Consider the following 14,234-nt stretch of genomic DNA (forward strand, 5'->3'; position numbering starts at 1 on the left):
TAGACATTCTGTGACTTTGCGACTACATGTCAACTAACTCTCATTAGAGTATTAGTAGTAAGTATTAGTAACTAGTAGACTGTCAGTAGACTGTTAGGTTATGGTTAGGTGTTAGGTTCGGGTTAGGAGAATAAGTTGACTTGTAGTTGCCAAGTTACTTATAGTCAGTGGAATATCTGTTGGGGGACCATCAAAATAAAATGTTATCAGGTATTAAGCAGACAGTCAACTAATACTCTAATGACAGTTAGTTGACATGTAGTTGCAAAGTTACTTAGTAGAATGTCTAAAATGGACTCGAAATACCAATAATGGCAGAATTTTTTTAATGTGAACTTTGATCTCTTTAATGGATCACAGTGACATTCCTTCCACATACATCAGAGACAGAACACATATGACCATTCTGACATAATAGTGTAAGGGGATGTACAATCAAAGGCCGAGTACCAGATATGATGAATGAAGACCCAGAGTCAAAATTTTAATAAATTGAAAAGTTTTTCTGAAGATAGTTTGCAGTTTCATCAGGCAGAAGTCAACTTCAAGACTCACACAGAGTTCGTAGGCCGGCCGGCCTATGGCTGCCCTGCTTACAGTTACAAAGATCAAACAGCAAATGTTAGATAAGGTTTTAGCTTTTTATATATATATATATATATATATATAAATAGAAAACCATGCTAATCATCTGTTTTTTTAGAAGCAAAGTGCCTTTCTTTGCCTCCCCCTTCACCTATGCAAGTGCTGATAACTAAGTTTTAACCAGCATTTGAGATTAGTAAAATGCTTTTTATGGCACTTAAGTGAAGGACAAAAATAAGTTTGATAATATATATTTCAATCTCAAATGTTGTGTAGCTAATGGGAAAATATTTGTCAGGTTTTGTTTTTTTGCATGTTTCAGTTAACAGCTGCTATGGGTTTGGTCGAACAGCTGCGTAGTTCTTAATAACTTGAGAAAAGCGAATGATTTTGACCTTGTTTGTATGAGCTTCAAAGTCCTGCCACAGATATTCGGGTGAGAGCACCTTGCTGGGTTTGTTATAAAGGAAGTACTTGTTCAAATGAGACTCCTCTTGCCATGCTGCCTCGATGGATTTAGATGCATCAATGTCCAGCTGCTCCCGGCAGGTTTTAGCAATCTCATGTACGTCTTTCACTAAGCCACCGATCACAGCCCCACCATAATAATAATCACCCTCAGCAGAAGGAATAAAAGCTTGAGACTCTGGTCTGCGCTCATATGGGTATTGTTCACGAGGTGTTTGATAATAACCAGGATGTATCACACCTACCAGACGACCCAAAGTCTCCACCCCCCAGCGACCATAGAACTTTGTATCCACATCAAGGCTGAAAACATAGTCGGCTTCATTGACCAATCGACTCTCAATCAGTTTCTCCAGTCTTGCCATCCTGCTCAAAGTGATCTCCTGCCATCTATTAGAACTAGGGACTGTCAACACCGTCAGATGATGTTCTTCACTCAGTTTCACTGCAGGAACCTGTTCTGGTTGATCAGTGAACACATAATAATGCACACGAAGTCCAACAAAGTAATTCTGCTCTGCAGACTCGAGGAAATCTTTAAGAAACTGTGTATACCTGTAAAACAGAGAGGGAGAGTGACAAAAATGTAAAGTAATAAACTGGCAAAAAATGCATCTGTCACACCACGGTCTGTCCAGCAGAGGGAGACTGAGAGCACAAGACTTTCCACATCTTCCTCCTAATTCACTGTTCATTACTGGTTCAATGAAATCACTGGTGCTTAGCTTGTTATAGTGTTGACACGTGTATATTTAAAGACTTGCATTTGCTTGTACCCTAGCTCAATCTTGAAGGTCTCTTGCCTAGCCTATGCTTTTGTGTTTACCCGTTTGGTCTACCCTGAAAGACTTTGCTCAGACCTTTTTGACTAGCTTCTCTGGTAAATGTTGTTTTATGTTATTGGACTCTTTTGCCTGCATCATCCAGTGTGGATTTGTACCTTGCTCAACCCAGCACTGATGCTGGATCCTTTGTGTTTGCTCAAGAAGAATACTAAGTAAAGACTATCTGTTTTTTCCTTCTAAACCTGCCTCTTGTGATTATCTGCCAATTGGGTCCACACTGCCCCATAGCAGTGGTTAGAACCTTGGGACAATATTGTTACTATAGTTGTGGTATAGACTTACCTATTCTCATATAATAAGAATAATTATTAAAACTTAATTATCATTGTTGTTATATAAATATTTTTTTTATTTTTTTTATTTTTTATTCACAATTTAGCACATATTACACACACAACCCAAAAACAACACACCAAACAGTAAAGACAATACCGCTAAATATATCGACAAGACATTAAAGAGAGAGAGAAAAAAAAAGAATAAATACTTAAATAAAATCTACATTACCACAGTCTGTGGGTTAACCCTTATTCAATGTGGGTTTATCAATTTTATAGTCTCTATATAATTCAATACTAAGGACCATGTGGATTGGAAATCTTGCAGTCTTAAATGCAGTTTACTTGTTAATTCTTCAATGGGTAACAAGTCTATTATCTGCTCCAGCCATTGACCCAAAGTGGGTCCTGACTGGGAAATCCATGTAGTGAGTATAAATTTTTTAGCGAAATAAGAAAACATTGTAAACACACATCTTTCTGTATAGGGAAACTTATTTTCCACATCATAATTCAACAGATATAACATAGGGCATAGCTCAAAAGTATAGTTACAAATATCTTGAATTACTTTATGAATCTTCTCCCAAAAAGAGTAAATATACCAAAATAAATGCATAAATGTTCCTAATTCAGTTCCACATTTTCTACACATAGGAGAATTTGTATCATCAAATTTATTAAGCTTCACTGGAGTTATATAATATTTATACAGAAATGTATAATTAGTTTCTTTAACGTTAATATTTGTAGTCAAAGGTGAGGTCAATTCAGTGCACAAAATTAACCATTCTTTTTCACTGAACTTCCTTTTAAGCTCTAATTCCCAGTTTGTTTTCAAAGAAGAAAAAGAATTCTGGGAGCTTTCAGACAAAATTTTATACAAGTGAGATATCTTCCCCTTAACTGAAGTAGCAGAGATAATAAATTGTTCCAACTCAGTGGGATAGAATCTAAATTGTCCCTTTTTATATAAAGATACAATGATGTGACGAACCTGCAAGTATTTAAAAAAATCTGTTCTAGGAATTTGATATTCTGCACAAATAACAGTAAAGGATTTAACAGACTCAGAATCTTCAACAAACATGTCCGAAAAAGTTTTCAGACCATGAAGTGACCAGTTTCGAGAAAGTGCTAGAAATTCAGGGTTAAATGCAATAGGAGAGTTTCTGTACTCATGTATCTATTACAGTCCTGCCAAGCTTTCAGTGTGGCTAGTAAGGGGGGCAACCCCTCTACACTCATCAGGGACTGCAATTTATTAACATAAAGTGTTGTTGTGATCTCCAAGGGATAGCATGATAGTGATTCCAATGCTAAGCAAAGAAAACTCTTTTCCAACTTCCAACTTATGATATTTCTAACTTGACAGGCCCAGTAGTACCATAGAAAATTTGGAAGTCCTAACCCCCCTTTTAGACATGACTTTGTTAAAGTGGACAGCTTAATTCATGGGGTCTTGTTGTTCCATATACATTTTGTTAGACGTCTATTGATTAGCTTAAAAAAAGAAAAAGAAATATAACATGGTAACATATTAAAAGCATAAATAAACTTAGGGAGTATACTCATTTTAATAACATTAATTTTCTCAATAAGAGACAGTTGGAGAGCAGACCAAGTCTGGAGTTTCTTTTTGCATTTCTCCAACAATGGGTTATAGTTTTCCTTAAATAGTTTATCCAAAGAGGGTGTCACTTGTACTCCATTTAAAACCATATACTGACCAAGAAATGGGGCATTTTTTCTTAACATTTTCTTCATTTGGAATATTAAGAGGGCAAGCAATTGATTTTTGTAAATTAACCTTATACCCTGAAATCTTAGAGAAGTTTTGAATCTCTGCCAAAACATAACGCAAAGTTGACATAGGTTCAGTAACAAATAATAAAGTATCATCAGCATAAAGTGAGATTTTGTGACATTGTGTGCCTGCGGTCACTCCCTTTATCAGAGGATAAATTCTAATCATTTTTGTTTAATATAATAAATTAATTTATTGAACTAAAAAACAGTCTGTGCTTGCAAAGATAACATGGCTGTATAAGTTCATTTTTATGTTTAGCCATTTTGCTTTGCATTTTGAAAAATATTAATATTCAGCAGTGTCAGCTCGGAGAACCAGAGCTGGGTCCTCCAGAGAGGGGCTATAAGAAGCACTGCACATTTTCTCTCCCTGATCCGTTTGATAACCTGAGGTAGCATCGTGACCGGGGGAAAAGCATACAGCAGACGGTTCGGCCATTCGTGGGCGAGTGTGTCCATGTTCTTCAAGAAAAATAATCGGCAATGAGCGTTGTCTTCAGAGGCGAAGAGGTCGACCTCTGCCTCGCCGAAGATGCTCCATATTAGTTGAACCGTCAGAGGGTGGAGAGACCATTCCCCTGGGGGAACATTGTTTCTGGATAACATATCTGCACCCTGGTTCAGTATGCCTGGCACGTGCGCCGCCCTCAGCGAGCGCAGGTTGTGCTGAGCCCATAGAATGAGACTCTTGGCCATAGCGTGCAAGGTGTTCGACCTGAGGCCGCCCTGGCGATTTATGTATGACACCACCGCCATGTTGTCCGTTCGGACCAGGACGTGTTCGTCTTTTAGATATGGGAGCAGGGCTCTGAGCACTAAAGCGACCGCTCTCATCTCCAGACAGTTTATGTGTAGGCGCTTCTCTGGGCTTGACCAAAGGCCAGAGACGGGCCTGCCCTCGTAGAGGGCTTCCCAACCTAGGTTGGAAGCATCTGTCGTGATCACTTTTCTCCTCGAAATCACACCCAAACTCACGCCAGACTGGTACCAGTCGATAGCTTTCCAGGGAGTCAGGGCTTTGATGCAGCCGCGATTCACTCTGATCAGTAAGTGGCCGGAGCGCTACGCGTGGGCTGGGACACGGCTCTTTAGCCAGCGTTGGAGAGGGCACATGTGCAGTAATCCGAGCTGGAGCACCGCTGATGCTGAGGCCATAAGAGCCAGCATCCTCTGGAATCGTTTGAGGGGGGCGCAGGTGCCTGCTCTGAAAGATGCCGCTAGGCACCGAAAAGAGAGCACGCGCTCTGAAGAGAGGCGCGCTTTCCTTCGCATAGAGTCTATTACTATACCAAGAAAGGAGATATTCTGGCTGGGAGATAGTGTGCTCTTGGAAAAGTTGATCTTCTAGATGGCTGATAATCCAAGATCTGTGAGTTATTAACTGTGCCTCCGATTGTGCTATAACAAGCCAATCGTCGAGGTAGTTCAGTATTCGCACTCCCCGCTGTCTCAGGGAGAAAGTGCTGCATCCATACACTTCGTGAATGGCCAACGATAGGCCGAATGGTAGTACTGTGTACTGGTAAACCTGTCCCTCGAAAGCGAATCTCAGAAATGGCCTGTGATGAGGCGATATTGGGATGAAGCTTTGAGAGGGGGGAACTGTTTCGACCGCACCCTTCTCCAGCACAGTAAAATCTCCAGTGTTGAAATCCTGGTGTTAAAGACCCACTCCGATGAAAATCATGTTTTTCTAGGTGTTAACATGTTCTTGTGGCATTTTTCTGATGTTAGAGGACATATCTTGAGAAAAATAAGTTCAAAGTTGTATTTCTGAGTATTTCTGCATTCAAATGGCTGTGAATCAGTAGCAGACGCTAAAATGCCAGCTAAAATAGACTGGAGTTGTGACGTAGTAACTCCACTGGGCGGTGCCACAAGCTCATACTCCCCTCCGCCCGCGCGGCTCAGGTTCTGAGGAGTAGAGAAGACGATGGCGGATCAACACCTATGTGCGGTAGCGGGTTGCAATGCTAACTGTACGTTCACACCGCCGCCGACTTGAGCGGCAAAGAAGCTCTGGCCGCCCTGTCAAGGACGCTTGTCAAAAAGTACGAGGAAGCTTGTTGACGCTTTGGCCGCTCTGACGTAGCAGCATTCTATGTTCGATCATGGGAGAAGAGAAGTGTCACACCATGAAAAGTAAACAAAATAAACAAGCAATACATTGACACTAGAAACCTTTTATAATGACAGCATTTGTATAACCGTTTTGGTCACATTATTATTTATTATTATTAATAGTGAGTGCGCGCGCGCGGCCGAGGCTCTCTCTCTCTGCTATCTCTCTGCGTTCTTATATGCCCTGTCAAGCGCGCCCTGTTAAACTGGCAGGACTTAAAAACACATGCAAATGATAAACTTTAACTCTGATGGTTAAACTGCAATTAATCCGATAATGATAGGAAACCCAGCAACGGCGATGATCAGCTTCTCCTCCGTTTTCTCGGAAGCTCAAGTCGGCGGCGGTGTGAACGAGGGGCCAACGGCTCCCCCCACAACGCAGAGGCGAATTTCTAATGAGCTACTGCCGCTCTGCTGAAGCAAAGTCCCAGAAAACGGCACAGGTTTTGTGATTTTGGCTAAAAACGGCATAATCATAATTTAAAGACCACTGAGAATGTTTAAAAATAGCTCAAAATATGATCGGAGTGGGACTTTAAGGCCTTTTAGAGTAAAGTGTTAATTTTCTGGTGTTGAATTTCAAGGGATTAACACTGCTAGTGTAAACCGCACCCTCTGGGTGGTGAAAATATGTGGAGTTAAATTAATAACACCGAGAAATGTTATTAGTTACATCCGGGACATTTACCAACTGGGCGCGACCAAATGAGCTGAAACTTTTTTCAAAGACGCCATTTTCTTTGACTCACGATGCAAGGCATACGAGGAGGGAAAACGCATCAATTACGTGTTTTATCGCATTTATACATGCATTTTATAACATAATATTGTTTTATAACAACATGTATGTGCTGTGCACGGCTAAACCGCTCTCAGAGGGGTATTTTCCATGACGCGCGATGCGGAGCAGACCAGGATGGTGTTGCTTTTTAACAGGGAAACGACGAAAGTAAGTGTTTTAACTAATTTACAATATGTATTTTCTAACATATTGATTTATAGCGATATTTAAATGCTCTGCGCGCTTAAACGTGCCGAAACTTTTTTCAAAGACGACATCTTCATTGACTCAATACGGAGCTGACGACGAGGAGACGAGGCTTGCAACGTTAACAGGGAAAACACAGAATGTAAGTGTTTTTAACCTAATTTACAACATGTTTTTCATGGCATTAACGTTATATTGTTTTGTAACGATATTTATGTGATGTGCGCGCTTAAACCTTTCTCGCAGACTCGTGACGCAGTGCTGACACGGAGTTTGCCTTTAACAGTGAAAACACAGAGTAAGTTAAGTGTTTTAACTCATTTACAATAGGCTAAGTTACGTGTTTTATAATGTTATATTGTTTTATGACAATATTTGTGACTTGCAAATATCATAAAGTAGCCTATGTATTTATCCTCAAACTATCTTTTACTCTTGTTTGCCAGCACACCAACGTTAACTGAAAAACTCCTCAAACTGCGGACCGACAATGCACGTGGAATTGTCACTTTATTTCCTTATTTGGAGGACCAATTTTCTTAAAATTGGTAATTCTTTCAGATTAAATAATTATGCAAAATGTATTTATCAGATTTACTTTTTGGTTGATGTTTGGATATGCTTTTATGTTTAAATGTATTGATTTTGCTATTTGTGTTTGATAGCCATTTCTATGATGCACCAAGTGACTAAGGGTAGCAGGCTGGGTGTTAGACTGTACAGACTAGAACCTGGTGATGGTAAGATTTATACATGTATGAGAGAATCATGGACACACACACAAAAAAAAGCTTTGTTGCTATTTGGTATAACTAGATTTTCTGTTTTTCTTAACACTCATTTTGAATGTCCAGTCAAATTATTTTACAAAAGTATTTTATTTTATTTTTTTTAGCTTAGAATGAGTTTCAGACCTTTTCATGATTTGACAGATATGTTTTCTTGCTGTTTAATTTTAGACTCAACTGATTGGGAAATCTCTGCCCATCACCTGCCTCCAACATCACAAAGCCACAACAACGGAGCAAAGATTCTTCCGGCAGCTGATGATTTTGTGAGATTTCTTCAGGTGCGTGTTTTTTCTTAAAGGGTTAGGTCACCCACAAATGGAAATTCTGCCATTAATTACTCACCCTCATGTCGTTCCAAACATGTAAGACTTTTTCATCTTCACAACACAAATGAGGATATTTTTTATGAAATCTGAGAGCTTCCTGTCCCTCCATTGACAGTCCACGCAACTACCACTTTCAAGCCCCAGAAAGGTAGAAAGGTACATCATTAAAGTACTCCATGCGACTCCAGTGGTTTAAAATACATTTTATTTAACTATGCAAATGCTGTGTTTGTAGCAAAAAAACATTTACCACTTAATTAAAAAAATATTAATTTCAAACATGCGTTCATGAGAATATTACAACTCGTGCATGTTGTTAATGCGAGAGCAGATGTTGTTGTGTGAACGTGCATTGAATATTAATATTTTGTAAATAAAGTTGAGTTAAAATTGTGAGGTCAAACCACTGGAGTCACATGGATTACTTGTGATTTCTTTTATACCTTTCCGTGGCTTTGGAAGTGGTAGTTGAATAGGCTGTCGATCAAGGGACAGAAATCTCTTAGATTTCATTAAAAATCATCAAGTGTTCTGAAGATGAGCAAAACTCTTACTGGTTTGGAACAACATAAGGGCGAGTAATTAATGACAGGATACAAATTTTTGGATGAATAAAGTCTTTAATTTACTTGGAAATCAGTAAATTTCAAGTCTTAATCTAACCAAAATAGTTTCTTGTTGAGTCACGAAAGTCTAAGATGATTGAACTTTTTCCACCATAAACCTGCTGTATTTATAAAACACAAATTGTATTGATTGTAATTGGTCTGGTTATGGTACACCTATGCATTGGTCTGGTACACCTATGCACTGAACTTTACTGTTAGCAACTGGACACAACTGATCCACTTATATTCTGCAACTGTTTTTCATCTGCTGAATGTTGTTGACTCATGCACTGCTGTACTGTTGCAAAGTTGAAGGTACTGAATCAACTTCACTGACACAGAACTTACATTCACTGACATGTACAGGACTTGAGGTATTACAGCCCATTTGAATAAGCAGCTTTCATATAATTCTGGAGAAATGCCTATATTGTGCCTTCATCATTTATTTTAAAAGTTAACCTATGATGTAAAGGGGCTTGTTAGATAAAACAACTAGTTTGTTAAAACAACTGTTTGCATTTTACCTTTATTTTAAACTTTACTATGAACAGAATTCTACTATGATCCCAGACTGAGGTTACAATTTAACTTTCTGGATTGTTTTGAAATAAAGGTTTGAAAGAGTAATATAGAGTGATGTGTTTATTTCAAATTGAATTTATTCTTTTCAGATTTAATTATTTGTGAGTTTATTTTACAGTTCTTTAAAGTGGCAGATGCAGAACACTAATAAGAAAAACTGGTAACTCCCTTAGTGTTTTTATTTGTAAAAATGTGTTTTATCAACACCAGGAAGGTGTAATATTTGACTCCTATATGGTTGAGAAGATTGTGATTTCCATTTTTTTAAAAGTGTTAGGTCAACACCAGAACAGTGTAGAATTTTAACTACACCCAGCTCTTTAACAGTGTTGTTGTTATCTGCATTGGTGTTAATATTTTACTCTTTTAGTGTTCATATTGTAACACTGTGTCGGTGTTGCGAGAGGCAACACTTTTGAAAGTGTTGAACTAACACTTTGTGGGTGGTTCCCATATATACACTTTTAGAGTGTTGAAATTAACTCTATTGGTGTTGATTTCCAGATTTCAAATTTACTGTGAGCAGTTTGAGCACCTCGGTGCGGAGAACGTGTGAAACGTCTTTTCTCACTTTCGTCTCGACCACGGCTGAAAAGCGCGGCGGTCTGCGGGCAAACTGTAGCGAGTAGCCGTGTTTTATTGTGTTCAACACCCATTTTGATATGTTGGGGATAGCTTCCCAGGCTTTGGCCCGTACCGCTAGGGGCCGAAAGGCTGGGAGCGGGCCGCTGTGAGATAGGGACCCGGCCGTCAGCCCGTCTTGAGCTGTTGATGCCATGTGTACAGCGCTCATAAGCGGGGGCGCGCGCTGTGCAGCGGGCGCACCCATAGTCACATTTCCAGCATGAGTTAGGGGAAAAACTGATGCGGGAACAGTATTTATGTGTAGACGTGCGCACTGAGGAGTGGGCACACGGTCTATTTTTATTGTCTCTCCCGCACTGGTTGGGGGGAGAGTGAGCGTCGAGTTGACAATATTTGTGTGTAGGGGTGCGTGCTGTAAAGCAGGCACGCACGCTACATTTATGAAACTTCCAGCATGAGCTGGGGGAGTGTTTGGGACTGTGGGAACAGTGCTTGTGTGCAGGGGTGCGTACATGACAGTAGACACGCGCTCTACATTTATGAAACTTCCAGCATGAGCTGGGGAAATGTTTGAGACTGTGGGAACAGTGCTTGTGTGTAGGGGTGCGTACGTTATCATGGGTACGTGACCTACAAGTGATACAGACAGAAAAAGGCTCTTTTCGTGCTTTATGTGTGTCGCCCTTAAAACGGCATTTGTTTGCAGGTGAGCGTGTTTTGTAACAGGCCCATTGACTACCGTATATACATTTCCAGCCCCCTGTGAGGAGGGGACTGGGGAATGTTTGAGAAGCTTTGGGGAGATCGGTCCGGCCTCTGCGGGACTCAAACTCTCCCTTTTTCTTCCTGTGGCTAGGAAGTCTAGGGTCCAACGCAATCTTGGGTTGGGGTCCCCGCCTCTCAGGGAACCGGCGGCGCGTAGCAGAGCGAGAGCGGTGACTGACTTCAGTCGCTGGCCGGGGCTGAGTGACCGCCGGTGCTGCCTTCACATGTGGAGGCGGCGGCGCCTTCTTCTGGCGGCTCGACGCGGAGCTAGAGCGCTTCGGTAGAAAGTGGCACATAGTCTGCGATGCCTTCTGAGCTTCGGAGAAGTGCTCGGCGAACCCTTTGACTGCTGGACCAAACAGCCCACCCGTGGAGATAGGCGAGTCAAGAAACGCCGCCTTATCTGTGTCCTTCATGTCTGTCAGCGTGAGCCACAGGTGCTGCTCGAGAACAGCCAGGTTTGCCATGCTGCGGCCGATGGACTGGGCTGTCAACTTCGTGGCTCGCAGGGCCAGGTCAGTGGCGCTGCGTAGATCCTTAAAAGCCTCTGGGTCAGGTCCAGACTCGTCCATAGAACAGAGAAGCTTGGCCTGAAACACTTGGAGGACAGCCATTGTGTGAAGTGCCGATGCAGCTTGACCGGCGGCGGCGTATGCGCGACCGGTGAGAGCTGAAGTAGTGCGGCAGGGCTTCGACGGATGAGAGGCTTTGGCCTTCCATCCAGCAGCAGTCGGCGGGCAGAGGTGGGCGGCCACGGCCTCTTCGAGGGGAGGAATCGCCTCATAGCCTTTATCCTTCGCGCCGTCCACGGAGGAGAGCGTAGAGGAAAAAGAATGTTTGAGGTGAGCTGAATGTGGCGCCTTCCACGATTTAGTGAGCTCGTCGTGAACTTACGGGAAGAACGGGGCGGGTCTCTGCTGAGGGGCCTGCCGGCGCCCCTGCAGGAACCACTCATCTAACCTGCTGCGTGCAGGCTCTTCCAGGGAAGACCAATCGATCCCGAGGTCTTCGGCCCTGGAGAGAACACGGACGATCTCAGTGTCCATGTTCGCCCTTACACTGGCCTGGGTAGACGGTATCGGGCCAGAAGTGGAGCCTGTCCAATCATCCGATGCAGCGAGAGAAAGGCTGTCATCTCTGTCCTCCTCGTCGTCCGACACTCCGAAGGAGACGAGACCTGCCGCTTGCGTAGAGGGGCGCTGGTCCGCCTGCGTGAACTGGACTGGCGAGGGGGAATCATCCAGAGAGAGCGAGGCACACGGGGACTGTGCCAGCGTGACATCGCTGGTCTCTGTCCGCTCAGGCATCCTTTGCAAACGGCGCTTTTTCTTGCGCGGCTCGAGCAAAGGTAGAGAGAGCGGAAGTGGCGGGGTCGTCTTCGGTGAAGATGGCAAGGCGAGCCCGCAGTGTGGGGAGATCCATCACGTCGCACTCAGGGCAGCCGCCCTTGGCGAGTGCAGCTTCTGCATGGTCCCGGCCCAGGCAGGAAGCGCAGAGGATGTGGCGATCTCCTCTGACGAGAGGGCGCAGTTGGTGCGAGGCATTTGTAACAACACTCGCTGGAAATTCTCTTTTAGTAAATGTGTCGCAGCGGCGAACACAAGCAAAAAGGATACGGTGCGCCGGATTGGCTCAGCAGAAACAGCGGTAGAAGGCGGCGAAGGAAGCTGGCGTCCTCAGGCCTGCGAAGCAGGGGCTGGTTCCGCTGGATGCTCTTCAACAGCGGCGAAGGCTTAATAATCCAGAGGTTCAGCGAAGTGGTGGTTCGCTGAAGGAGATTAGATCTAAAGAATTTTGACGGACGATGGGCTCAATTTATAGCCTCTGGCCACGGCCATCTTGGCGGGCTCTGACGTGTCAGGGCGCGAATTGCCCAGATTGGACTACGTGTCTGAGCCGCCCCGTCATAGGTTCGTGCAGTTGGTACAGCCAATGACCGTGCTCGCCGCTCATCTGTGTGTGCTGTGCAGCTACACTGCGTTTTAAAAAAATGGCTTCAATATTCTCGAGAAAAGGAGTTTTCCCATAGCGTAAGCTACTTGCGCGATAGGAGAGACCTCTCGAAAGGGAACTTAATTACACAAATGAAAATTATAATTTAATTAACTGTGACTGTTCTCTTAAGGTAGGTACAAGTATGTGGTTAAATCTCAAAATAATGAATATACCATATACTAAAATTGTGTGGGGTGGGGGTAGCTTAAATACGATCTGCTGTGATGTCACAATCGTGTTGCATTGTGGTATATGGAGCTTCCTGAAGAGTAAATATGAGTAGAAACTGTCTAAATCGAGGGGTTGAGGGTCAAGGGGTGGATGTTACTGCACTAGATAAACAGGTTTATATATCGTCACTGTTGGGTAGAAACCTCATATCTAGGCCTACATTTTTCATCTATTATTTCTCACCTTTTACATCTGTCTGTGGATTTTGCATCCAACTCCATTGGATCCTCAAACTGTTGTCAAAACCTCATAACTCCACCCTGCCTATATCGTGAATGAAGTGCCACATGCAGTTTGGAGTTTGGACCGTCTCTGCTTGTTTGCAATATATATAAAGGCTAATGTTTTATGAATTTGAGGAGCTGAGAAGAGTGTTTTAGTCTAGCATTAGTCAAAGCCAGTACTGTCTTAATTAGCCCGTGTGTAGCACTTTGCCTTTAAAATTTTTTGATTTTGGCCAGATTACAGAAAAAAATTCTGATTACCTAACAGCATTGCTGAAAGGTCATTCTTTATTATTTAATATAGTTTAATATTGTTTAAATTTAAAGTCAATTAAGATAGAAATAGAAATAAGATCAGAAATAGGAGAGATATGAACTCACTTTCCAAGAGCGAAGACTGTAGTTGCTATGGTGATGTTTTGTTGTTTATAGATTGAATCAATCAACGTGGGATCAAAAGTTCCTTCCCATACAACTGGGGCCAACCATGGGGTCAAGGGAACAACTTTGCCATCTGGGCTGTTTTAAAGAAAGAAATTCACACACATATGCATGAAATCCAAATCCAAATGCATAGTAGTATAAAAGAAAAATATATGTAGGCTATAAAAAAAGAGCTATTTATGTTCTTACCCCACTACACTGGGCTGATTGTATGAAAGCCTGCACAAAAACAAAAAATCAGTTGTGAACAGTTCTGATGTCTTGTAATTATCTCCTACACACAAAGCTTGTTATTCCTCATTATTTTAGACTGTGTTTTGACTTTTCAAATGTCTGTTGTAGATGATGTGTCTTACAGTGGGCTGAACATTGATCTTAACATCGAAAGCTCTTAATTAAATGTATTATTGTTAAAGGTGCTGTCTGTAAGAATGACAGCTAGTGGTGAAAATAGGTACTGCAGTCAAAATTCAAAATATCAGAGATCGTTGTTTCCCCGCCCCCTCCTCCTCAGACTCAACGCCAGATAACAATAAAAAGTATGTGAACTTAGCATGTTTCCTAAATATCTGCAAACATATTA

General features: G+C 42.1%; 1 protein-coding gene and 1 long non-coding RNA gene across 2 annotated transcripts in view; one reads left to right on the plus strand and one right to left on the minus strand.

The window, feature by feature from the left end:
• Nucleotides 1-331: 331 nt before the first annotated feature.
• Nucleotides 332-14,234, minus strand: part of LOC311082477 (globoside alpha-1,3-N-acetylgalactosaminyltransferase 1-like) — a 43,341-nt gene continuing 29,438 nt past the window's right edge. Inside the window, exons 6-8 of the mRNA XM_084113335.1 lie at nt 13,841-13,870; nt 13,589-13,726; nt 332-1,608 (exon numbers count right to left, since the gene is read on the minus strand). Of these exons, the coding sequence (XP_083969461.1) occupies nt 918-1,608; nt 13,589-13,726; nt 13,841-13,870 (859 nt within the window). The 3' untranslated portion in view covers nt 332-917. The remainder of the gene's footprint in view (nt 1,609-13,588; nt 13,727-13,840; nt 13,871-14,234) is intronic.
• On the plus strand, nt 6,791-9,389 carry LOC311082478. The gene is made up of 3 exons (XR_014606134.1): nt 6,791-7,645; nt 7,763-7,837; nt 8,057-9,389. It is a non-coding gene; the product is annotated as an uncharacterized lncRNA (long non-coding RNA).

The sequence above is a fragment of the Abramis brama genome, assembly GCF_963993115.1.
Source record: "Abramis brama genome assembly, chromosome: 5".
NCBI lineage: Eukaryota > Metazoa > Chordata > Actinopteri > Cypriniformes > Leuciscidae > Abramis > Abramis brama.